Source organism: Garra rufa, chromosome 5 (assembly GCF_049309525.1).
Source record: "Garra rufa chromosome 5, GarRuf1.0, whole genome shotgun sequence".
Classification (NCBI taxonomy): Eukaryota; Metazoa; Chordata; class Actinopteri; order Cypriniformes; family Cyprinidae; genus Garra; species Garra rufa.
The window spans coordinates 33,019,056-33,046,817 of record NC_133365.1 but is presented as its reverse complement, the minus strand read 5'-3'; the positions used below and the strand labels follow the sequence as shown (position 1 = coordinate 33,046,817).

Sequence of the window (27,762 nt, the reverse complement as noted above, 5' to 3'; positions counted from 1 at the left end):
CTTACCGGCATTCTCGTTGCATCAGCTGTCATTCAGACCGCCAATTCAAACCGGATTCCCACTGGAAATTCACAAACTCAAGGATATATATTCGGAACAACATTCAAAGCGATGTACTTGTTGGAATACGCTGATTTTCCTGCGCTTTTTGAGATACTAGAACCCGGAGTACCGGCGGGACATCCTTCCAGCTCATCACTATGCCCCGGAGCTCTGAATGCTGCTATAGCGAGTGAATAAGCGATCAATTTCGAACCTTACTCCGAAACATATCACACTGATTGTTGAAGTAAAGAGGCTCAGAAGAAAAAGATAACTCTTTAGTCGTATTCGGAAGCTTATCTCAATGCACATCTGTCACGCATCTTGACTAAAACAGGCGCCGCTCCGATCGCGTGACCGGCAGGCTCACACGCTCCCGAAACGCTCACACACAGACTTTAAATTGCTACAATTAGTGACATGCATCAGCGAGGATCGTTCGTCTCTCCGTTGCTCAGTGGTGTTTTCTGCCAGTGCCGCTCGGAGGAGTATCAGGGCTCGGACCCCGGAGGTGGTGGTGGCCGGACTCTGGGCTCCACACTGGCCGCCGCAACAGCACTCTCCGAGCACCGCCATGATGAGTCCTGCGACTCCCCGCATCAGTGTCCGGTGTGCGGCGGACCCGAGCAGGAGCATCGGCTCAAAGTGCTCTTCCAGATCCTGGATGTCAACAGAGACGGAGGCATCTGTGTTAACGACCTCACCATCGGACTGAAAAAGCTGGGCGTCCATCGCACTGAACATGAACTCATGGTGAGTTACTTTATCTCTAAAATTTGTCACACTATAAGGGGTCCTTATAATGAGATTACAGGTCAGATCACACTAAATGCAACACTTTTTTGTGTATGAATCACATTTTTAAACACCAGAACAAAGTAATGTACGTCCAGGCTATTGGCTCTTTACTTTCACAGCTCTTGTGTGTGGGGTTACTCACTAAACCAGCTGATTTGAGTGACATTTGCTTAACACTGTGCCACAAAGGACATCTGTGCCTTTCCTTTCTCTGCACTGTGTGAAGAAGAGTGCTCTTTTTCCTAGAGAGGATTACAGTTGTTTTCAGTGTGTTTGATGTAGACATATGACAAAAAAAAAACTGCATTGTTGGGTGAACACTGGCGTTGCTTACACCACATGATAGAAACTGGATTTTCTGTATCATTTTTTATTTTGAGGCAGGTGTGTGGGTTTCTGTCCACCCAAAATATACATTTAACGAGCCAAATTGAGTTTAATTTCTGTCAGGAAGAAGCTGTTATCCTTATTTAGCTGAAACAACAGCTGTCATAGAATAATAGTTTATAGTTTATCAAAATATATATGTAAATAAAATTGTAAAAATAAAATATAAAATAACAATAAAAATATATATATATATTATTTTTTATTTTTATTTTTTTATTGTTATTTTATTTTTAAAATTTTATTTACATATATATTTTGAACAGCTGTCAGAGAAATATAAAAATACATACACTACCTGTCAGAAGGTTTTTAATAGTAAGATTTGTAATGTTGCTTTAAAGAAGTGTCTTCTGCTCACCAAACCTGCATTTATTGGATCCAAAGTACAGCAAAAATAGTAAAATTGTGAAATATTTTTACTATTTAAAATAGCTGTTTTCTATTTGAATTTATTTAAAATTGTAATTTATTCTAAAATATTCAAGAAACATTTTTTATAATTATCAATATTTAAAAGAGTTGAGTACATTTTTTTTCAGAATTCTTTTATGAATAGAAAGATCCAAAGATCAGCATTCATCTGAAATAAAAAGCCTATGTAAGATTATACACCATTTAAAAGCTTGGAGTCAGTATAATAATAGAACTACTTTCATTTAACAAGGATGCTTTAAATGTATCAAAGGTAATGATAAAGACATTTATAATGTCACAAATTTATATTTCAGATAAATGCTGTTCTTCTGAACTTCTTATTCATCAAAGAGCTGAAAAAAGTCTACCTAGCTGTTTTCAACATTATCGTAATAAATGTTTTTTTTAAGTAGCTAATCAGAGTATTAGAATGATTTCTGAATGATCATATGACTGGAGTAATGATAAAAAATAATGATAAAAAATCAGCTTTGAAATCACAGTAATTACATTTTTTAAATTAATTTTTAATTTTAAAATGACTGTTTTTCTTGTACTTTGGATCAAATAAATGCAGGCTTGGTGAGCAGAAGAGACTTCTTTAAAAAGGATGCCCATATACAGTCACGTTGTTTTCTAATCAGAGTTTAGAATAATTTTCACTATCATGTTTATTAGATATGAATCTAGACTAGAATGTAACTGCCCAAAGAAGAAGGAAATGCATAACTAGACAGGAGTCTCTTGAGAATATACAGTGTTGTAAGAATATGTGTGTGACTGTGATCTGTTAAAACGAAATAGAAATCTGGTGAATGTGAAAGAGGACAGAAAGTGTTTCACTTTTAGTACTTCAAGATATACAACTACTTAATATCAATTAGCCTGAGCTAATTGTTGGAAAAGGAGTATCCTGCAAATCAGGGAATGAGATCTTGGATACTGATCACCTGGAATGTGGGCTGCTTCTGTAGATGAGTCATGAGACCTTCTGTTATTTATGATTTACCACCCCGGAGTTCTTCCTTTCCCTCCCCCGTCTCTCTCTTTCTCTGGGTGTGATGGAGGAAGGTGGGAGGTTTTATCTTTTACAGGTAGCGTAATGTTAATACATTCAGAACTAGAACTGAGTGGAAGTTTCAGAGATGGTTTACTCATTGGCTTATAATGTGGACAGACATGTTCTGCGTTAAACACTAACAGATAGTTTCATCTCTGGGTGCGATTTACAAGCTTTCAACTAGGTTTCCTTAAGGTCAAACATTTTTTGGGGATAGCGGCAGTTTTGGACAAAAGCCTGGCTGCAGTATTTTGTGCATCAAGAATTCTTTTGTTTGACAGCTAACAAAAGCACTTCAAACAAAACCGAAAGTTCTTCTATAGTGGACTAGCTGAGGTTTGTTGGCACTGCCTAAATAGACTGGTGACCGTGCTATTACATGTTTAATTATGAAGGTCAAAGAGTTTACTGCTAAATTCACAACCTCTCACCTCTTACTCATCTGCTGCTTCAATTACGAAGGGCAAAAATAACTTACTGGCATTTTAATAATCAAGGGTGGATTGCACTTGTGGATGCTTGAACTTGATTTGCATGCTGTATTTGCAAATGCAGTAAGAAAATAAATGCAAATGCAGTGCTAGCCTGGAGTGCAGGACCAGCTTGGAGATTTTCTATTCAAAAACACTGTTACATAAGAAGCTACAGGTCTTTATATGTGTATAAATGAGTCTGTGCAGAAAGGTTTTTAATTATAAGAGTTCATAAACAAATCTTAAATTGGTTAATTGAGCCGCTTTTGTGGCCCTGTATATGTTTACACTTTTTCAGCCTTACTTTTCTTGTGTCAGTGCCTGCATCTTAGCTAGCTTTTACTTATGAATGATACTCGTCTGGCATTTGCTCTTAAACACCCGGTTAACTTCACTGGTTGAGAGTGTACAGTAATCCTTTAACCAATTGATTTAATTTGGTTACAGACTGTGAAAGAAGCTCTTCAAAGAGACTCACACAACTGCTTAAAATTCAAGCAGAACGACGTCAATCCTGCCACATATAGAGCCATCCAATTCCTCCCACATCAGAAAAGCATTCCCTTAGTGGCCCATTACATTAATCTGCTAGAAACCCTGCTAATATCAAACAACAGTATAGCTAATCCTCTTCATAAAAAAAATATTGGGTTTTATGTTCTGTTTAGATATGTGCATCCAAGTCCCATTTTCTGTTTTTCTATCTCTTAGTTGTATGTATTTCTTTGTTTTATATTTTAATTTAAGCGCAGTAATAGCAAGCTGCCAGACCCTTCATCGTGTTCAAAGGGCTAGGTGAATAATTTAGGGCCTCTTTTTCGTCACATATTAATTTGTTTAGGAGAACAAGGGCCCCCTGGAGAACAGGGGAAACACTACTGTGATTGGCCGAGTTATTTATTTATTTTTACCAGTGACGTGTACATTTAAAGGCACCTAAACCTAATATTTGGCTATATACAGTTGAAGTCAAAAGTTTATATACACCTTGCAGAATCTGCAAAATGCTCATTATTTTACCAAAATAAGAGGGATCATACAAAATGCATATTATTTTTTTAATTGTACTGACCTGAATAAGATATTTCACATAAAAGATGTTTACACATAGTCTGAAAGAGCAAATAATAGTTGAACTTATAAAAATGTTTACATGCACTTGATTCTTAATACTGTGTTGTTTCCCGAATGATCCACAGCTGTGTTTTTTTGGTTTAGTGATGGTTTTTCATGACTTCTTTGTTTTCCTGAACAGTTAAACTTCTGTTCTTCCAAAAAATCCTTCAGGTCCCACAAATTCTTTAGTTTCTCAACATTTTTGTGTATTTGAACCATTTCCAGCAATGACTGTATGATTTTGAGATCCAACTTTCCACATCGAGGACAACTGAAGGACTCATACGCAACTATTACATAAGGATCAAATGCTGACTGTTGTTCCAGAAGGAAAAACAATGCATTAAACATTTTAAATTTAAAGATCGGGGTAAATGTAACTTATTTTGTCTTTTGGAAAACATGTAAGTATCTTCTGTACTTTCTGAGGGGCAGTACTAAATGAAAAAGAAAAAAAAAAAATATATATATATATATATATATATATATTTAGGGAAAATAAGAAAAATGTAATCTTCATTCTGTTCAAAAGTTTTCACCCCATGGCTTTTAATGCATCTTGTTTCTTTCTGAAGCATCAGTGAGTGTTTGAATCTTCTGTAGTAGTTACATATGAGTCCCTTGGTTGTCCTCAGTGTGAAAAGATGGATCTCAAAATCATACAATTATTGTTGGAATGGGTTCAAATACACAAAAATGCTGAAAAACCAAAGAGTTTGTGGGACCTGAAGAATTTTCTGAAGAACAGTGTACAGTTCAACTGTTTAAGACAAACAAGGGACTCATCAACTATCACTAAACAAAAAAATAAGTAACGTTTAGCCGATTCTGCAAGGTGTATGTAAACTTTGGACTTTAACTGTATTTTTAATCACATACATGCATACCGTTTGTATCCCAGTGTAATTAGTAAAAAGCATAATTTCTAATTTCTGACAATGTATTACGATGTAAAAAATGAACATATCCTGCTGTGCATACCCAGGTGGATCTGCAAAGAAGGAATGTAACCACAGCAAGCTGATCAATGAATGAATGTATGAATGAATAGGGTAGATTTGTATAGGTGAGCACTGCAGCGTTAGAAATGCATGGAATCACCCTGGAGGCGTTCCCAGGGAGATCCTGATGATGCCAGTAGGTTTTAAAAAAGCAGAGGGCAGAAAAAACAGTCAGCAGAATTTCCTCATTGCTGGGTGAGTAAGAGATCACTCCATGAGATGGCTGTATTTTATCCTCTGATTGGCTGCCTGTGCTTTGTCAGACAGGGGCAGCCAGTGTGGAGAGCTCTGATTGGCTAAGGCACAGCTGCAGTGAGGTTGCAGCTTTTTTCACTGCATCACTTTTTGCCGGCTATATGATGCAGCCAACCTGCAGCAGCTTGTAGGTGCCAAGAAATACTAGCTCTTAAAACATGGAATTGCTTTTAAAGTTAGATTCATTGTGACGATTTGAGCTTCTGTCAGTTAAGTTGTCTTTTTCATGCTTTTAGCTACTGTGCAGTGTGTCATAGTTGTGGAGTAATGTCAGTTGAAGAGTGAATGACTTTTTATTCTCTGTCTTTTTGTGTGTTTTTGCGCTGAGCAAAGAACCTGTTTTGGGAAAATGTCCTTGACAATTTGTTTAGGAAAGATGCTCTAAGTTTGCAATGATTTTGAGTCAGCGGGTTCATTGGAACCGGTCACTCACTGCATTTCGAAGTTTTGACTTGATCACCGGGTATCTGTGGAAACGCTGTTGGATATGCCAGTAAGCTTTGGAAATTGTGTGGCAGTGTCCTCATCTGCCCTCATCCTCCTGGCATCACATATGACTGTCTGAGCAGTTTCTCTCTGTACGCACATAACATCTAAAATCGAAAGTTCTTGAAGACCAAAACAAACCATTATACACCACAGCTGGATGTTTTGATTGATCAAGTGCACAAACTTGGAGTGAAGTACACCAACAGACTTGGAGCATCTTCATCAAGATGCTCAAGGAACTTTGGTCATCCCTGTCCCAGTGGTTTCTGGGAGTAACAGCGTGCAAACATGATACCGCAGGGCCACCCGATGGACTTAAGGAAGGAAACTTAGAAAATGCTGCAAAAAAGGAAGGCCAGAGGGACGCAGGTACACAGGCAGATTCAGTCGGGCAAGAAAAGAGCACAGTATCCCCAAAGAAAACTACAGTGCTGATTATGGTGGCGCCTCCTAAGGATCTTCAGCAGGTATTGCAGAGAGAATTGGCACGTCAAATGTTGCTTATGCATTGATGTTTGTACTTTTGGTTTCTGAGAGGAATATGATGATAACTGAACTGCTGCACTCTATTCTATTCTATTACTCTCAGTCTTTTTAGTTTAGATCTTCTAAAACTGAGGTATGAGGGATATTTCACATCACCTTATTTGCATATTGAAAATGAGTGAAATGCAAATTTTTACATTTTTTAAAATTGGCTTCATGTCATTTGATAGTTGTCTGAGAAAGCAGGTAAATTGTAATTAAATAATTTGCACATGATTTGAACTTAGAAATTATCCAAATTTAATCAGGAGTCAGTATGGCAGTTCAAAAAGAGCAGGAAAGTTCTGAAATCTCAGTTGTTTGTGTTTTTATTATATACTCTCAGGAAAAAATGACTTAAGTTGTAAATGGCAGTATCATTTCAAAAGCTATAATTTTGTTCTTTAGTTACCTCTAAAGGGGGAATATTGGTACCTTAAAGGTTTGTCATTATTGTGAGATCTAAACTCTTAATTGCGGTTTGTAGTCAGGATTGCGAGATATGCACTCGCTAGTCTGAACTGAATATTTCTCAGAATTGTGAGTTTATATCATGCAGTTCTTACTTCATTTCTCAGAACTTCAAGTTTATATCTCAATTCTGAGAAAAAAAGTCAGAATAAGTTTGTATCATGCAAAAATAATCTGAATTGCGAGATGTAAGCTCACAATTCTGACTTCTTTCTCGGAATTGTGTGATATAAAAGCACAATTGCGAGAAATAATATCAAAATTGCGAGATGAAAACGTGCAATTCTGACTATAAATTTGCCATTGCATGTTATAAATTCAGAATTGCAATATATGAACTCTGTATTCTGAGAGAAAAGTCATTTTAGTCATTCATTTCTCAGAACTGCAAGTAATATGTATGGAAGCCCGTTTCCGCCACTGAATAATTTTTTTTTTAAAAGTTAATTGCAACTTATCTCGCAATTCTGATTTTTTTTCCTCAGAATTGCGTGATGCAATTCTGACCTTTTTTAAGAATTGAGATGTAAATGTGCAGTTCTGAGAAATTAAGTTAAAACTGCATGATATAAACTCAGAAAAAAAGTCAGAATTGCAAGTTTGTATCACACATTTCTGAGAAAAAAAATCTGAGTTTGCAAAAGTCTTAATTGCGAGATATAAATACAATTCAGACTTTTTTCTCAGAATTGTGTGATGTAAATGCTCAATTGCGAGAAATGTCAAAATTGTGAGATAACTTGCAATTCTAACTTTTCTCACAAGTTTTTCTTATAATTGTGAGATATAAACTTGCAATTCCGTGTTATAAAGTCAGAACTGGAAGATATTAACTCTTTCTGAGAAAGATAATCTAAATTGTTTTTACCTCACAATTCTTTATTTCTCAGCATTGCGAGTTTATATCATGCAGTTCTGACTTCATTTCTCAGAACTGCACATTTACATCTCAGTTCTGAAAAAAGTCAGAATTGCACGTTTATATGTCGCAATACTGAGACACAAATACCTTTTATTTTTTATTCAGTGGTGGAAAAGGGCTTCCATTCATATTACTACCTACATGGTGCACATTAGTACTTTTTAAAAAGGCACCGCCCCAGTGACAGCTTGTATACCGTTTTTTTCTGAGAGTATAATTATATTTAAGGAACAGACAAGAGCAGTCAGCAAGGAATTGGTGTGAATTGGTGTGCTCAGCAAGTTAGAAATGTCCCACGCATGTGAATGTTGCTCTCTCCTCCCCCAAATTGTTGCTTCACATCTTCAGTGGGTTGCAGTCTTCACTGCTCTTGAAATATTATTATAGTATAGTCAGGCTGCATGTCAGAAACCTTGTCAGACTCATTAGGGAAAGATCACATGCTAGTGACAGGATTAGACCCCATTACACTGTGAATGATCAGATTCAGTTATCTCTTATCTCTAGGGACCAACAAGATTAATCGCACACTGAGCCGTGTAAGTGTTGTTTCGTGTTTTATCAACCACCAATTTCACTAATTAGTTGTTGCTGAATTGACCCTTTTGCTAAGCCTTGGTTACAGTTGCTAGATTTGACAAGCTTTACTTATGTCCCTTAGGACAGGATTGGCGATTTAAACATTTAGTATTTGATGAAATATGTTTTGAAAGTAAAATTAAGTGTAAACTTTGACACACACACACACAAAAATCTTTAATATAATGTTACATTGGTTGACTTATCTTTTTCTTTATAGTCAAATGAGATGCTGTCTTTTTTCCTTATTAGTTATATGACTATTCCAGAAATCTGCAGTTGCATGGCTGTCAATCTTTAAGTCAGATACATCAGTAAGCCTTGTAAGAGGGCGACTCTGTATATAACATTAGCCAATTAGATTGCAGTGTGCAGTACAGGCCTCGAAATGGGAGGGATTTATGCGTCCCCTAATCCTATGTGACAGAAATACCGGCATTATAGTCCTGATGGCTTCAGGAGCAGACTCAATCTGTGTACATATCTATTTTCTTACATAGCCTTTAAGTTTTATTTATTTAACTTAACATGTTGTGTTTGTGTATTTACGTGCCTGTCAGTGCCTCCGAACGGATAGAATTCGAGTATTTTGAGTCTAATAGTTTACCGGCGCAGCTGAAGTCTCTTTTCAAGTTGAGTTTATTTCTTCCATCTCAAGAATTCGATTCATACAGGAAATGGCGAAAGGTATGTCATCGGTACTATTATGTTACAAATGATTGTGTAGTATGTTTTATTTAATATTTTTAGTATTCGTTTTTAATTTTAGTTTACATTTTCAAAATTTTGGCTTTATTTTTTATTTTAATACTTCATCTTAAATATATTTATTTCGTTCGCCAAAGGCAACATTTCTCATTTTCATTTATTTAAAGTTTTTCGAATCATATTTTTGTTTTATTTAATTTCAGATTTATTTCCGTTACTAAAATAGATTTTTTTTTTTTTTTTATATAGTTTTAGGTCATTGTAGTTAACAGTAACAACTCTAGTCTCAAAATTAATCAGTGGGTTTGGTCATTTATAGGAAATTTAAATTAAGGAAAGTCAGTATGGTTTTAGATACTCAAAGTTCCTGTGACCCAAGAGCTTTGTGTTCTGCCCATTCATGTCAAGACTTGATTTGTAAGTGGATGAATTAATTTAATCCAGATTATTTGACTTCCATGCTTGAACTGCTTTCACAATCCCTTCCTGTGTCTATTACTGAGCTCACTTTTATTTTAATGCCTAAATGACTTGGACATCAAGTGACGACTTTTGCATAAAATGCCAATGAATGAGTAGTGATTGTAAACTTAAACAACTTTAATATTTCTACCATCAAATGTTATAGTCAGGCAGTATTTCCTTCCCCAGAATTTTTGTTTTTGTTTTTGAGAATGACTACAATGTCACAAATATGTGACCTTCAGAAATTAAATGTTCTCCGCTCCAAAAACTTGTTTCCATTCTCATGACCCACTTGTCTGCAGTTGAGTCATTGTTGAAGACAACAACTATCTTTAACCTGCTTTACATTTGCAGGGCTATTTGAGACTTGGGTGGAAGCCTAGGATTCACATTGGACTGTCAGACATGATGCTGAACTCTAAACGCTTCTGATTACATTTACTTAAAGCCATTTCTGTTGAATGATGATCAACGAATGGATTCTTTATTATTTTTAATATAAATCCACAACAATTATTTGTACGATTTATATAAAAATACTTGATAAATGTAACTTTTACTTTTTTTGTTAACATGACTTAGTGGTATAGATTTAATGAGCATAGAGGTCATAAAAAAGGACTTAATTTATGGATTATATGGGCTTGTGACTGGGTTTTGTGCGTTTGTAGCTAACATAGAAGTGAATTTTAGTTAATTCAGACACTTCTACTCTCTTTTAACTAAGGTATCATTATGAACAAATCAATAATCTTATAATGAGAAGTAACATAAAAACAAAGGATCTGACTCAGTGATCTAGTTTTCAGTGTCTCATTATGAAATGCTGATGTCACTGCGTGGGGTGTTTATTTTTTTGCTTGTGGTTGAAAAAAATCAGTAGTGAACACACCAGTAATTTTGTCACTCCATGAGGTACACACACTTTCAGAGCAACATCAGCCAGGAATCATGCTATGGGCCTGATTTGCTACTAAAACTGGAAACACATTCGCTTTCTGTCCTTCCAGAACACTTCAGGTTAATGATTAATTCATCTTCTCCATCCCAGTCCATTACCTTCAATTATATGCTGCTCAATGATTCAGACAGCTTGTGTCCTAAAGGTCAAACGTTGTCAGGATGAGCCTCATAAAGCTGATGCTCATGAGAATGTTCAGCATGGTCCTTTCAATACTCCCTTTGACAAACAAAGGCCATATGTCCATCCCTAGTGGCCCATTAGCTCAACACCCTGAGCAGCACCAGCTCACTGACCTCTAAAATGACCTAGCTGGATTTGTCATGAGGTTTTGATGTTGATTCCAGCATGTATGTGTTTCAGAAAATCGTCAAGGCTGGAGACAAAGACTTGGATGGTCAATTGGACTTTGAGGAGTTTGTGCACTACCTGAGGGACCATGAGAAGAAGCTGAGACTGGTCTTCAAGAGCCTTGACAAAAAGAACGATGGTAAGAATGATTGGGTTTTATGACTATTGTCTTAAAACCCACCTTTTTATTAGCATTTGAAATTCATCTTTTCACACACAACTGAGGGACTCATATGCAACTATTACAGAAGATTCAAACACCCACTGATGCTTCAGAAGGAAAAATACTGCAAAGTTTTGAACAGAATGAAGATGCCTAATTCTTTTTTTTATTTTTTTTTATGTAGTACTGCCCTTCGGAAGCTACAGAAGATACTTAAATGTTTTCCGGAAGTTAAAATAAGTTACATTTATCCTGATATTTGAATTTAAAAATTTCTCACCTCCTTCTGAAGCATAAGTGAGCATTTGATGGATCTCAAAACCATACAGTCATTGTTGGAAAGGGTTCAAATACACAATGCTGAAAAACCAAAGAATTTGTGGGACCTGAAGGATTTTTCTAAAGAACAGCGGGCAGTTTAATTGTTCAGGACAAACATGGGACTCGTGATCACTTGACAAATAAAAAAAAAAACAATTCAGGATCATTGAGGTAACAAAATCATTCAGGTCATTTTTATAGATTCAACTATTATTTTCTCTTGTGGACTATATGTAAACATTTTATGTGAAATATCTTATTTAGGTCAGTACTAAATAAAAAAATATCATGCATTTTGTGTGATTCACCTAAATAAATGATTATCTAATTACTCGATTAATCGTCAGAATAATCGACTAATAACTCGATTACCAAAATAATCGTTAGTGACAGCTCTAGTTCAGGGAATCTATTAAAATAAGAAATATCCTTTTTTAGCCTTATTTGGTCTTATTTTAAGTCATATTAAAGGATTAGTTCACTTTCATAACAACAATTAACAAATAATGTACTCACCCCCTTGTCATTCAAGATGTTAATGTCTTTCTTTCCTCAGTCATAAAGAAAGTGTTTTTTTGAGGCAAACATTTCAGGATTTCTCTCCATATAATGGATATGTATGGTGCCCTAAAGTTTGAACTTCCAAAATGCAGTTTAAATGCAGCTTCAAAAGGCTCTAAACAATCCCAGCCGAGGAGGAAGGGTCTTATAGAGCGAAAAGATCGGTTATTTTCTAAACAAATTGACAATTTATATACTTTTTAACCTTAAAATGCTTGTATAACCTCCGTATAATCCGGGTCAATGCAGTTAGGGTATGTCGAAAAACTTTACGTCTTTTACGTCTTCAATGTCAAAATCGTCCTACAATGCTGTTTTTACCTTTTTTTTGTAAAGGGCGTTTGAGTTTCTTTGTATGTTCACTTTGTAAACGCTATGTCGGTACTTTTGCAGTGATCTAAGGCAATTTTGAAGTTAGGGAAGAAAATGAGATGGGAGTTTTTCAACATGCCCTAACTGTATTTACCTGAATCACACAGACTGCGCATGCACTTGCGCAAAGATGAGACAAGACGAGCATTTGAGGTTAAAAAATATGTAATAAGTCAATTTGGTTTGAAACTTACTGATCGTTTCACCAGATAAGATGCTTCTTCCTTGGCTGGGATTGTTAAGAGCCTTTTGAAGCTGCATTTAAACTGCATTTTGGACGTTCAAACTTCGGGCACCATACATTTCCATTATATAGAGAGAAATACTGAAATGTTTTCCTCAAAAAAAAAAACCAAAAAAAAAATTTCTTTACGACTGAGGAAAGAAAGACATGAACATCTTGGATGACAAGGGGGTGAGTACATTATCTGTAAATTGTTGTTATGAAAGTGAACTAATCCTTAAGGCCACCTTGGAAGTTTGCTGAGTTTCCTGTTTGAGCACCACTGGTTTAGATGTTAAAATCATTTCATTTTTAAATCTGCAGGTCGCATAGATTCACAGGAGATCATGCAGTCACTAAGAGACCTCGGGGTTCATATATCTGAGGAACAAGCTGAAAAGATCCTCAAGAGGTAATTTGTTTTATTGATTGTATCTGTCCAACCCCCTTTATTCTCTTTAGTCTTTTATTCTCAACTAATAATTCAGACCTGATCTGTATAGAGTTGTGCAGACTGGGAACCCTCGCCTCAAAACAGCACGTGTTATACAGCACGTCTCATGGATCTGATTTTCCAGCATGTTTCTTTAACCAGTCAATGCCAGAGTTTTTTAGAGCTCATGAAAGCTCCAGAAAAACCAGAATGTCATGTACAAATTACTGGCAGCACATGCAATACTAAAAGATTTTTTTATTTTCTGTCTGTGTGTACAGTATGTGTGTAAATGTCTTTGGTCGTACGCTTTCTGTTTCTTTATCACTCTCTCCTTCTTGTGATCCCACCCCCACTCTCTCTCTCTGCTCATCTTATCAGAATAAGGAGGGGTCAAATATGTGCCCCTATAATGTAGTAAGTAGTGGTCTTCTCCCTGCATGTTTGCCTTGCTCTGTTCGCATTTCACCTGCTGTTTCATCTGTGCTATTTTCATTTTGCATTTTTGAGGTACTCTCTCTCTATCAGAAGCAATTTTGCCTCCTGTGGGTAATACTTTGGAAATATTAAATAAGCTAATGATGCATATATTTTAGGATTTTTGAAAAATAACAGCACAATTTGTAGCTTTTTCAAAATGATCAAAGTGAAGATAATTATATATGTGAAATTGAATATAATTATATGTGAAGATCAGAATAGATCTGAAATGCTGAAACATTTTTTGCATGTGAATAGTTTTTATTTCCTAGCTGCTTGACTGTACATCATTAATTTTGGTAGAAATTTTGCAAGCAGTTTATCTAAGTATATACATTTTTGAAAATGTAAGCTGGTCTTTTTTTCCAAATAAGAGGCTGATACATAGAGCCAAAGAAGTTTCTGACATATTATTTAGTTTTGGTCTTTTTCTTGTCTTTTAATTTGAACAGCATGGATAAAAACGGTACGATGACGATTGACTGGAATGAATGGAGAGATTATCATCTGCTTCATCCTGCTGACAACATTCCTGAAATCATCCTCTACTGGAAACACTCTACGGTAAAACAAAACCACACCATCCTGCCATGTGCCTTACAGTTCAAAGTTTCCAGCTTAGCTTTTAGCTTAGTGAGAAGCTTGTGGTGATTTTTATAGACTCTTTATTCTGTGTAAATTGCCGTTGCTTGCATCACATTGACAACACATCTCATTTAAACTGGTCCTACTAAGCCCACTGAGTTAAATTTGTTTCGTCGCACTTGAAATACACCTGAATGGGACAAAAGGGGGCCACTTTGATCCAGTCTGATCCTTTTAAACAGATCAACAGTGTTCTGACGTCACTGACTTGACCTTTTTGACCTAGGAGAGGTAGATGTGTCCACCTCATGGATTAACACTGTACCGAGATCAACAGATAACTCAGTAATTATTTACACTTATATTACAGAAGGATAATTTGATTTAAAAAAATCAAAAAACTAATATAGCCACCCAAAACCAATCAATTGAATGTCATATTAAAATTGGATGATATAAAAAGGAAGGAACTAAATTTATAAATATCCATGGAAAAAAGTAAGACGGATACCTCTCATCTTTTCATATGCATTTTTATGGAATAAAACACACTTTTTAAAGGACAATTTTTTTCTACTAATGATGGATCATCTAAACGATTGTCCATTCATTATATTCTTTTGTTTATGTCGTCTCACTCTACATGATGTCTTTCCTCTGTACAGATATTTGATGTAGGGGAAAGTATGCTGGTCCCTGATGAGTTTACGGCAGAGGAGAAGAAAACGGGAATGTGGTGGCGACACCTGGTTGCAGGAGGTGGAGCAGGTGCTGTGTCCCGCACCTGTACCGCACCCCTGGACCGACTCAAGGTTCTAATGCAGGTATGAGACCCACTGACGCTACATGTATAGAAGTTACTGAGTAACTGCCGTTCAAAAGTTTGAGATCAGTAAGATTATTTTTTTATTTTTTATTTTTTTTAAATAAGTTTCTTATGCTCATCAAGGCTGCATTTATTTGATCAAAAATACAGAAAAAACAGTAATATTGTGAAATATTATTTCAATGTAAAATAACTGTTTTCTAACTGAATATATTTTAACATTTAAATGATTCCTGTGATGCAAAGCTAAATTTTTCGTATCATTACTTCAGTCTTTAGTGTCACATAATCCTTCAGAAATCATTCTAATATGCTGAGTTTTTTTTTATTAATGTTGGAAGCAGATGTATTGCTTAATATTTTGTTGGAACCTGTGATACTTTTTTCATAATTCTTTAAGTATAAAGTTAAAAAGAACAGCATTTATTTAATATAAACTACCATGTAAAAGTTTGTGGTCAGTAAATTTTTACTCTTTCTTTTTTTTAAAGAAATGAATACTTTTATTCACCAAGGATATGCTAAATTGATATAAAAAGTAATAGCAAAGACTTATATTAGAAAAGATTTCTGTTTTGAAAAATGCTGTTCTTTTTAACTTTTTATTCATCAAAGAATCCTAAATGATCGCAGGTTCCAAAAAAAATATTAAGCAGCACAACTGTTTCCAAACATTGATAATACAAGTAATAAATCATGTAACACTGAAGAGTAATGTCTAATGAAAATTCAGCTTTGCATCACAGGAATAAATTCTATTTTGAAATAAATTAAAATAGAAAAACATGATTTTAAACTGTAATAATATTTCACAGTATTACTGCTTTTCTGTATTTTTGATCAAGTAAATGCAGCCTTGATGAGCATAAGATAATTCTTCAAAAAAAAAAAATCTTACTGATTCCAAACATTTGAAGTGTATTAATTTGAATTTACTTTATACAGTTTAAATTTAAAACATATTAAGATTCATATAATTTTATATGTGAAATATTACAGATTAACGTAACACTATTCCATTTGAATATTTAAGATGTAATTTATTCCTGTGATGGCAAAGCAATGAGTCACATGATCCTTCAGAAATATTTTAATATGCGATTTTGGTGCTCAAATAACATTTCTTCTTTATCAGTGTTACATAATGTTATTTTTTGGTAACATGTCTAAACTGACACTTCTGATCAATTTATTGAGTCCTTGTATGACATTTGTTTCATGAGCACCATCTAGGCTTGTGAGCTAAAATTCTAGGTTGAAACCCCAGTTTGAGAATGAACCAAAGTGTTAGTGAGATCCCATGTCACCAGGATGTTGTTTATAAAGGGACTTCATCTTTGATTGCTTTAGGGACAGTGCTACTGTAGCAAGTGTACTGTAGAGTCACTGTAGTACGTGATGTTCTGTTCTTTGGATGAGTGCCTCGGTGGATGACCATGCACATTATGCCTTAGTGAGGCTAGTTTCGGTTTGGTTGGGTGGATTTTAAAGTTTTTCATCTTTACATTCTTCAAGACTATAAGACTATAAAGTACATTGAAGCTTAGCTACCCTTAAAGCTTACCTTACCTGAAGTAAACTTTCATCAAAAGGCCTAAATGACAATGTACATGCAAACTGAGATGTTTATCCACCGGAATGGTGTTGGCAGGTTCACGCGTCACGCAGCAACAATATGGGCATTGCCGGAGGATTCACCCAAATGATCCGTGAGGGTGGACTTCGCTCGCTATGGCGAGGCAACGGTATGAACGTTTTGAAGATTGCACCTGAGTCTGCTATCAAGTTCATGGCGTATGAGCAGGTAACTTGTAATCTTCTGGAAACTTATGTTTAAATAACTGTTTAATAAACAGTTGCTTTTATTTCAATGAACATTATGCTATTTTGTGGCTTAAAACCTTTGGATGGAAAGAAAAATTCTCTTTGCTGTTTTATCTGTGACCTCTAAAGCTCATTTGGCTTGTTCTTCAGATTAAGCGGCTGATTGGCAGTAATCAGGAGACGTTGGGGATCCTGGAGAGGCTGGTTGCTGGGTCTCTAGCAGGAGCTATTGCTCAGAGCAGCATCTACCCCATGGAGGTAAGAACACAAACCATAATTTAATAATAAAGTTTGAGCACTGCTTTGAGAAAACAAAAGCTTTGTGTTGTGTCATTTTCAATAATAATCATTACACATCAGCTAGGACTAGACCTCCCATGCATTCTTTGTGTCATGTTCTGTAACTGCCATCTCAGAAACTGAAACCTAATCAAGTTGAAGATGACGTTCTGTACCAAACAAAGCACTGCTTTGTTTAGATCTCTTGGAGCTTAAACAAAGCTTTTGTGTGTTTAAGGTTTTAAAAACTCGCCTTGCCCTGGGAAGGACGGGTCAGTACACTGGTATCGTGGACTGTGCTAAACATATATTTAAAAAGGAAGGAATGACAGCCTTCTATAAAGGCTATGTTCCCAATATGCTGGGAATCATCCCTTACGCTGGAATAGACCTGGCTGTTTATGAGGTAAGTTTTTAACGCAGTAAGACAGTAGGAATATATGTTTGTCAGGCAAAATAGAAATGGCAACAAAAACTAATAATAATTGACAAAAGCTCAACAAAATGACTAAAATCTAAAATCAAAACAGAAAATATTAAAAATGTATGCTAATTCAAAATATTAGTAAATTCTATATTGGTTTATAAATAATACTAAAATAACACTTGAATACATATATATATGTGACCCTGGACCACAAAACCAGTCATAAGTGTACATTTGTCAAAACTGAGATTCTTACGTCATCTGAGTCAAAGCTGAGTAAATAAGCTTTCCATTGATGTATTGTTTGTTAAAATATGACAATATTTGGTCGAGATACAACTATTTGAAAACCTGGAATCTGAGGGTGCAAAAAAATCTAAATATTGAGAAAATCGCCTTAAAAGTTGTCCAAATGAAGTTCTTAGCAATGCATATTACTAATCAAAAATCAAGTTTTTATATATTTATGGTAGAAAATTTACAAAATATCTTCATGGAACATGATCTTTACTTAATATGCTAATGATTTTTGGCATAAAAGAAAAATCGCTAATTTTGACCCATACAATGTATTTTTGGCTATTGCTACAAATATACTCGTGCTACTTAAGACTAAAACTAAGTTAAATATAGCTGCAAGCAGCAATTACGGGGCCAAGCATTTAAAGGGAAAATGAGGAGCTAAGGATGGCATGGAACATAAGATCAACTGCAACAATGAATGAAAGGAAGCCATTTTAAGATGATTTTAGTCAAAACGACAGAAAAATAATGTAGAACGCCTACTGATATGATTTAATGGCTTATTACGTTTGACCAACAGGTGGCGCTGTTATCAAATCAATGTGGTATGTTTAGTTTGAGGTGACAAAGGCACACACAAACTTTGGTGTTATTATGTCAAAGCTTTGCAGAGATAAAGCCTCAGAGTCATTTTGGCATCAAGCCTAAAATTTGTAGCGGCGCTGTACGAAAACGGTTTGATCCATGAACATGAAATCCATAACTTTTTGTCAGTACAGTCTGAAGATGATCTGATTCAATTTTGGAGAAAATCAGATAAACAGTCTAGGAGGAGTTAGAAAAAGTAGGTTTTCAACATGAATCAAAATGGCGGACAGGCATTTTGGCCAACTGTGGCATAATTGGTATCTATGTTGTCGGCATGACCCAAGGAATATTTTGAGACCAGTTTAATTACAATAGGCTAATGCTATCTACAGTTCTTAGCTTTTTTGAAAATTTCATAATTAAAGGTTAATGAGTGGTTTATTACTCTTGACCAATAGGTGGTGCTGTTACCAAATTGATGTGGTGTAATCAGTGTGAGGTGATAATGCCACAAACAAAATTTGGTGCAAATATCTCAAAGCTTTGCAGAGATACAGCTTCAGATGCACTTAGGCATCTTTTCAGCAAATTCGTTGATACGCTAAATGAAAATGGTTTCGAATATCGACACAAAATCCATAACTTTTTGTCAGCATGGTCTGAAGATGATCTGAGTCAAATTTGGGGAAAATCAGACTAATGCCCTAGGAGGAGTTCGAAAAAGTAGGTTTTTTACAATAATCAAAATGGTGGACAGGAAATTAGTCCAATTTTGGCAAGGAATATTTTGAGATCAATTTCATTACAATAAACCATTTTTCACATAAGTTATTAGCATTTTTTCTAAATTTTCTTATAACATTTGACCACAAGGTGGCGCTGAAACTAAACTTTTTCAGTACTGTCAGGGCATGGTGACGAAGATACATACCAAGTTTCGTAACGATTCGTCAATGTGTTCGTAAAATATAGCATTTTATAACATAATTCAAAATGGTCGACACCCAAAATGGCTGACATGGGAAAATTGGATATGGTTCGACTATGGCATGCCCCTCCGAATCTAACAAGATCAGTTTCAAGATTTTTGGCTAAACCATTGAGAAGTTATAAGCAGAAATAGCCAATTTTCATATCTCCTGACCACTAGGTGGCACTGTGATGAAACACTGCAGGTAGCCTCAGGTCATGCTTGTTATAACACAAACCAAGTTTGGTCTCAATACGACAAACTGTTGCGGAGATATGGCCTCACATCCATTTTTGCACGCTTTTCGTAGAATTAATTTGCGTGTTATTCGAGAACGGTTTGACTAATCAACTTGAATTCCATAACTTTTTGCCAGCATGGTCTGAAGATGATCTGAGCCAATCTTGGTGAAAATCAGACAAACCGTCTAGGACGAGTTCGAAAAAGTAGGTTTTTCAAACAATTAATTATAGAAAAAAAAAAAACCTAAACCTTACGATTTTTGAACTTTGGTATTCATTCGACATGGCATGACCCAAGCTTCAGAGGAAAAAAGAATTTTGATTTTGTGGCTTACGGTTCAAAAGTTATTAGCAAAAAGAAAGTGCAACTTTGGACAAGTGGTAGCGCTAGAGAGTTTGAGTTAGAGACTCCAAATTGGCTATGGTGACATTTCAGAATGCCCTCTATCAGTGTGCCAAATTATACAACTTTCCCACAAGTGGTTCTATGGGCTGCCATAGACGCAATGGCGGAATAATAATAATAAGAAGAAATCTAACGGATACAATAGGTGCCATCGCACCTTCGGTGCTTGGACCCTAATAAAAAAATTACTAATATATATATATATATATATATTCTCATATATATTCTTCTCATTCAGGTGTGTCCAAACTTTTAGTCTGTACTGTAGATATGAATTCAACTGAAAAAACTTGTGAAAAAATATCTCTCAGGTGGTCAAATAGCAAATAGTGGAGCTCTGCAGCCACCTACTGGTAAAAGTTATTTGTAGTTTTTTTTTTTTTTACTTTTAAAACTGGATTTTACAAAAGATGGGCAAAAATCTTACACTAAACCATGTGAAATTATCCATGTTATCCCCATGAATTAAAGTTAGACATGTGGGTCTTTTATAAAGTGAATTTTACATAAAAAAGCAGTTTTTTAAAAAACCCATTTAAAAAATATTTATTTATTAATTTATATATATTTTAAAAAATATCACTAACCCACTGAAAACTGCACAAGTATAGAGTAAAAACTTTAATACACAGAAAAATATACAGTACAGACCAAAAGTTTGGACACCTTCTCATTCATTTGAATGAGAAGGTGTGTCCAAAATTTTGGTCTGTACTGTATATATATCTATATAATCTATTACTGACCCTCATGTCTTTCCAAACTGGTAAGACCTTCATTCATCTTCAGAACACAAGTCAAGATATTTTTGATGAAATCTGAGAGCTTTCTGACCCTCCTTAGACAACAATGCAACTGACATGTTTATGGCGCACAAACGTAGTAAGGACATTGTTGAAATAGTCCATGTGACATCAGTGTTTTAACCGTAATTTTATGAAGCTACAAGAATACCTTTTGTGCGCAAAGAAAACAAAAATAACGATTTTATTCAACAGTGCAACACGTATACGCTGTGGTACTCTCATGAACATGTCGAAGAAGAAATTGTTGAATAAAGTCGTTATTTTTGTTTTCTTGCGCACAAAACATATTCTCGTAGCTTTATAAAATTAAGGTTGAACCTCTGATGTCACAGACTATTTTATTGATGTCCTTACTACATTTGTGCGCCATAAACGTGTCAGTTGCGTTGCTGTCTGTGGAGGGTCAGAAAGCTCTCGGATTTCATCAACAATATTTTAATTTGTGTTCCGAAGATGAACGAAGGTCTTATGGGTTTGAAACAACATAAGGGTGATTCATTTATATTGTAAATATTACTATATTATAATTAATGCAATGTGACTCTCGTGTCTCTTATTTCATGTGTAGACATTGAAAAACTCGTGGCTGCAGAGGTTTGCTACGGACAGTCCTGATCCGGGTGTGTTTGTGCTGCTAGCCTGTGGTACAATGTCTAGTACTTGTGGACAGTTAGCAAGCTACCCATTAGCCTTAGTGAGGACAAGAATGCAAGCTCAAGGTAAGTCTTTAAACTCTCAAATACATAATTATAATGCTTTCTGCTTAAAGTTGTCAATTTCTAATTCTATAGGTCAATTTAGAGTAGACGTCACAGTTACGTCACTTGCGGCTGTGCGTGCATAGTGGTAACAGAAAAAACGCTGATAACAAGTAGAGGGAAACGGGTCAAATCCATGGAATAAGAGACAAAAAAAGTTGTGCCTTTTGATGTCAAAATCAGAATGCAAATTGCAAAATTTTTATAGAATACTGTCATCAAAGACGCCATTTGAAGCTAAACGCAGATGTTTAAACAGACATACTATGGATTAAAACTGATTTGATTACTCTACTTTGAAAGCATAAATTTGATTTAAACAATAGGTCTAAATAATATTCACGTATGATGTTCATAAGCAATGTATTATATTAGCCCTACAGTTACAACATGAATTTTTTTTACATAACATTTATTTATTTTGTCACAGTTCTCTCAAAAAAGCAAGTTTCTATCTCCTAATTCGGACTTTATAACTTGATTTAACTCAAAAATTGTTGTCTAGTTACTAGTTTTAGCCTGAGTATTCTGCAACCAGATAATAAAAACACCCATAAAAACGTCATGTCTGTTTCAGATCTGTAAGACTAACTTAATTTCGTTGAATAACAGTGCTTATGGCTGGGTGACAAACTCTTGTAATAAGCAAAGAACATTTTGAAAATGACTTCTAAATCTTAACTATTTTGTATTGTATCCATGTAATTCTCTAGCCTGAAAGGAACACTCGACTTTTTTTGGAAATAGGCTCATTCTCCAACTCCCCCCGAGTTAATAAGTTGAGTTTTACCATTTTGAAACCCATTCAGCCGTTCTCCTGTTCTGGCGATATCACTTTTAGCATAGCTTAGCATAGATCATTGAATCCTATTAGACCAATAGCATTGCGTTCAAAATGACCAACAAGTTTCGATATTTGTCCTATTTAAAACTTGACTCTTCTGTAGTTATATCGTGTACTAAGACTGGCGGAAAATATAAAGCTGTGATTTTCTAGGCTGATAAGATTAGGAACTACACTTCCATTCCGGCGTAATAGTCAAGGAAGTTTGTTGCCGTAATATGGCCGAAGCAGGCGCAGTAATATCACGCAGCACCTGAAATTAGTTCCCAGCTGGTTAGCATTAGCATGTGTGCTTCGTGATGTTACTGTGCCTGCTTCGGCCATATTACGGCAACAAACTTCCTTGACTATTACAAAATTACGCCGGAATGGAAGTGTAGTTCCTAATCTTATCGGCCTAGAAAATCACAGCTTTACATTTTCCGCCGGTCTTCGTACACGATAATCTTACAGAAGAGTCGAGTTTTAAATTGGACAAATACCGAAACTCGTTGGTCATTTTTGAACGTGATGCTATTGGTCTAATAGGATTCAATGATCTATGCTAAGCTATGCTAAAAGTGATATCGCCAGAACAGGAGAACGGCTGAATGGATTTCAAAACGGTAAAACTCAACTTATTAACTCGGGGGGGAGTTGGAGAATGAGCCTATTTCCAAAAAAAGTCGAGTGTTCCTTTCAGGCTATCTCTCCTGGGTTTCTGCAACCATGATGCACGCATTCACGCATTTACAAATCATAATTGGTCTATTGAATTGAATTGCATATGGTTCCATTCACTATTATTGTTAGTCTATCAAAGACCAGATGATACATTTCATTTTGTTCTTGCTCTCTGTCGTATAGCAGCGTCTCAGGAAGGCAGCCCTCAGATGACCATGACTGGTCTCTTCAGACACATTGTACGGACAGAGGGCGCTATTGGACTCTATAGAGGCTTGGCACCCAACTTCATGAAGGTCATTCCTGCTGTTAGCATCAGCTATGTGGTGTATGAGAACCTGAAGATCACCCTTGGTGTCCAGTCGCGGTGAAGGGAACCCGAAGACTGTTAAAACCCCTAATGGCTTTTGTTTTTCCTCTCAACTTTTCTTTTGGATTACTAAAAGGGATCATCCAAGATGGTCGAGGAGAAGTGTAGCAACAGTCAGCCAAGAAAGAGCTTGCATGAGGGGAAGACGAAATCTTTGCGTCAAAGAGGTTTGACTTTATTCAGTGAATGGAAGAGTAACTGGAATATATAAGAAAAACGTTCAGATCAATACCTCTGCATAAAATACAATCCAAGCTGTAAGTAAAATGTGAGCATCTCAAAACGGCGTCTGTATTGGATCCAGACACTCCATTAGTCCACCCCTGAGGTTGTGGGGTTGTGTTTGCTATATTTTAGTGGGGACCAAGAATATGCAAAACATTTTGATCAACAACTTTATGGAAAGGAAGGGCCAAACACCTGATTCAAAGAGCCAGATTTACTAAAGCGTTTCGTATATGCACATTTCCTCTAAGAAAATAACACAGCATCCGTTATTATTCATTTAAACTGCACAGCTGGAATTTAACATGTTAAAGGCTTTGGTAGATACTATGCTAATAATCCTGGTGTTGTCCCTTTAGATCACTAAATCATCATTCCACTGGATGGCAGTGTTCAGTAATAAAGGGCTGATGGCCAATTTGTTTTGAGAATACCCACATACTTGCATTTCACTCATGTAATTTACTGCTTACTCATTATTATACAATTTATTCCCTTATAATATTTCATTAATTGACTTGCCAGTTTTCAGATCTTGGAAAAGGAAAAATTGTAACAAGGGAGATATTTGAAATATATAATATCCCAGTATTGTTGAGGACTTTTCATTATTAATTTATTATTATTTTTTTAATGTTGTATATTTATTTCATTTTGATTGAAGGTTACTATAAAAACAAGACTCTAAATTGAGAACACTATATATGTGTGCACACACTGCCCATGGTGACTGGCAGCTAATAAAGCGTTATAAAAAGTGTTTTAACACTTCGAGTCAGTTTAAGAATAAATCCACATGTGGATCAAATCTAAAATGACCTGGGATTGTGAATTCAGCACCAGTTTACATGTAGTGGGTTGAGTTCTGTGTGTAGATAGAAACTGTGTGGTCTTAAAGGGATAGTTCACCCAAAAATTAAGATATTAATTACTCACCTTCATGTCGTTCCAAACCTGTAAGACCTACGTTCACCTTTGGGACACAAATTAAGAAATTTTTGATTAAATCTGAGACCTTTCTGATCCTGCATAAACAGCAACGCAACTGAAATGTTTAATCGATAAAATAGTCCTTGTGGCTTGAACGTGTCAGTGGCATTGCTGTCTATGCAATCTCTCGGATTTCATCAAAAATAAGTTTGGAATGACATAAGGGTGAGTAATTAATGACAAAATTATCAGTTTTGGCTGAACTATCCCTTTAAGTTGGAGAATGCAATGCTCAAACTCAAACAATTCTCATTCATTCGCTGATAAATTATCTGCACGACTGCAGTGTAAATTAGGGATGCACTGATCCGAATCGGCCGATCATGCTTGCGCATTTTGTCAGTGAAGCCGGTTCTGTAATCAGCGGTAAATGCCATCAGGTGCGTGATTTCACGTTGAGCCGTATATACTACACACAGCCGTTGGTTACCGACGAGCTGCGCAAATCAATGTTCATTATCAGTGTGAATGTGCGCAGCTCGTCAGTGAACAACGGCTGTGTGTAGTATATACGGCTCAACGTGAAATCACGCACCTGATGGCATTTACCGCTGATTACAGAACCGGCTTTACTGACAAAACGCGCAAGTGATCGGCCGGTACGGATCGGTGCATCCCTAGTGTAAATACAGTTACCAGTATTATTTTGCAAGGATTTCAAACATATAACACTCTGATTTAAACTCACTCTAGTCGAGAAACATATTTAAGCACTTTATTTTAATAAAAATAAACCAGACTTGAATTTTTAGGAGTATTTACAATGGAATGATAGTGTTCATAATTGTAGTGGTTGCGATTTCTGTAAATGTTATTTTCCAGCGTTTATGTTTAATGTTTGTATCAGGTTGAGGGCAGAAAGGTTCCGTTTTTGTAAAGGAAACACTAAAAAAGGAAAAAAAATGTAGTTGACTCTACTCTGCAGCAGTAGCCAAGTATCTTCTATATTTGCCTAGGACATATTTCAGGATTGGCACCCTGATGTGCATTCTGACTGACAAGAAACTATAAGTTGCCCTTACAGCTTTTGCATGTGAAGTAAACCCACAAGTTCAATGGGTTGTCGCCCTTTGTAATTCTACAAGACCATAGTGTTAATATAGTTGCCTTATTTATATAAAATAAAGCTGCTTTTAGACTATTTGGGGGAAGTGTAGGGAGATTGCGTTAATGACAGATTGAAATATTTTTCTAATGATTCGATTCTCAGGGAGAATTCTGTGGTCTCAGATACGACTCCTGAGACTCTTCTCCAATTGAGATCTGCATGTTTGTAACTTGTAGGGAGAGTTAGTGCAGGCCTAAGATTAGTTTGCCTTTCTCAAACCTGAAAAACAGCAAATGCTCTTCTGTGTCCCGATGGTGGTTGAACTGAACTCAGCTGTGGCCCGATTCCCTTTGGATGAATTCAGTCTTTGTAATGCATGTATGTGTGTCTTGTCTGAATATGCACAAATTGCACTGTAGAGTCTTTACAGGGCTTTAAAAGCTGTATTGCCTGCCTCATAATGGATGCAGCTTGTGTTTTTTGTTCGTTTTGCATTTTGCACCTTTTTTCACTGTTTCTCACAGGAGAAATCTTCGGACTCCTCTGGATTGTGAGCTCGACCCATTTGTGTGGTTGTCCTGAGACTAAAGGCTTTAGATCTTTGTGTGTTTGTGGCGTTCATCACAATCAAGGAATGCCGCCCTTTGAGACTGCCTGTAATCTATTGCCTTACTGTTCAGCTGTTCGGTAGTGAGTGTAAATGCACCGCGTTCGCCACATGTATATCAATATGTACTGTTGCTGGGGTCCCCCAAGTATCATAAACCTACCCGCTAATGAAATATCCAAATATTTGTACTGCAAAACATATCTAGATGTGATGACACATCGGTGAAGGTTTAGTCAATGCCGAAATGTGCAAATCAATGTTTACTGGACAAAAAAGGAAATACAAACTATGTCCTCTAGAATGCAGAAAGCGAATGTAGAGCGAAAATATTTATGTTTGTAAAATAACTGTTGAATAAAGTTATTCTTGATTATGTTCATGGAAGTTGGGTGTGTAGTATGTTTTTTGTTTGTTTGTTTATTAAACAATTAATAATCAATTAGATGCAAAGGCTTTTCAGTAGAATTTAAACTGTAAAACATTGCTTTCATGGGATATTTTGATTAAGTTACTCGTTATATTTTAGTTATTGGTAATCTGTAATTTTTCAATAATCCTATAATGTTTACCCTTGTTTACTAGGGCTGGGTGTTGTGACCAATTCGGCGATTCGATTCTTATTTTTATGGTTTCGATTCGATTTCGATTCGATATTGATTAGCTATCAATATTTCATTTAAAATGTTAGTTTTGCAGACATGGGATCCATATTTTGATATAAATGCTGGTAACTGAAACTCTCCTACTTAAGTTTATTACTGAAGTACACATCTACATTAATAATAGGGTGCACACAGTTATTAATTTTAAACAACTTTTATTTTAAATGAACACTGTAACAAGAAGTCATAAATATGTGCATCCATTGTACACCATGTAAACAAACTGCAAAATGCACATTACTGTAAAAAAATTAAAAAGACCGTAAATGTGCAACAGTGAAATCTATTAAGAACTTCAAACATGTTTAAGAAATAAAACATTTTTCTAAATTCAAAACGTTCAAAACAGGCCAATCATAATACAAAACATTCTAACTGTCCATAAAACTAACAGTTCTTAACTACAGCCTAATAATTTTTGATCACCAGATTTTTCTGCAAAAAAAGCAGCTGATGGTGACACCTTCAGGACGAGAGGTGAATATTCATATCCTCTTACGTGAAGAAGCACGCGCATTAAGAATCGATTCGGGGATTTCCCGAATCGATATAGTTGCGTCAAATTGAAGATCGATTAAAATCGGAGAATAGATATTTTTTACCCAGCCCTACTGTTTACTATGGCATATGGAACCCTGTTTCCACAACTGAATTAAAAAAAATAGAAAAGATAATTCTCACAATTCTTACTTTTTTTTTCTCACAATTGCCGGTTTACATCTCACAATTCTGACTTTTTTTCCCCCCAAAATTGAGAAATAAACTCGCAATTCTGAGAAATAAAGTCAGAATTGTGTGATATAAACTTGCAATTGCGAATTAT

General features: G+C 35.6%; 1 protein-coding gene across 3 annotated transcripts; it reads left to right on the top strand.

Moving 5' to 3' along the window:
- Positions 1 to 26,654, top strand: slc25a25b (solute carrier family 25 member 25b). 3 transcript variants are annotated; one of them, XM_073840248.1, is made up of 10 exons: positions 1 to 795; positions 11,033 to 11,159; positions 12,985 to 13,072; positions 14,026 to 14,137; positions 14,824 to 14,982; positions 16,636 to 16,788; positions 16,959 to 17,066; positions 17,326 to 17,493; positions 21,338 to 21,488; positions 23,218 to 26,654. In XM_073840248.1, exons 1-10 carry the CDS (start codon positions 463 to 465, stop codon positions 23,403 to 23,405), a joined length of 1,587 nt encoding a protein of 528 aa, XP_073696349.1. In that variant the 5' UTR covers positions 1 to 462; the 3' UTR covers positions 23,406 to 26,654. The 3 variants fall into 3 exon arrangements, with proteins under 3 accessions (XP_073696349.1, XP_073696350.1, XP_073696352.1); XM_073840249.1 differs by lacking the exon at positions 1 to 795 and adding an exon at positions 5,700 to 6,505; XM_073840251.1 differs by lacking the exon at positions 1 to 795 and adding an exon at positions 9,007 to 9,222.
- Positions 26,655 to 27,762: the final 1,108 nt, after the last annotated feature.

Bases quoted from the DNA above. Each gene is read 5' to 3' on its own strand.
- slc25a25b (XM_073840248.1), top strand. From the start codon at position 463: ATGCATCAGCGAGGATCGTTCGTCTCTCCGTTGCTCAGTGGTGTTTTC. The intron at 13,073-14,025 runs GTAATTTGTTTT...TAATTTGAACAG, and splicing joins GCTGAAAAGATCCTCAAGAG to CATGGATAAAAACGGTACGA. The intron at 14,138-14,823 runs GTAAAACAAAAC...TCCTCTGTACAG, and splicing joins TCTACTGGAAACACTCTACG to ATATTTGATGTAGGGGAAAG.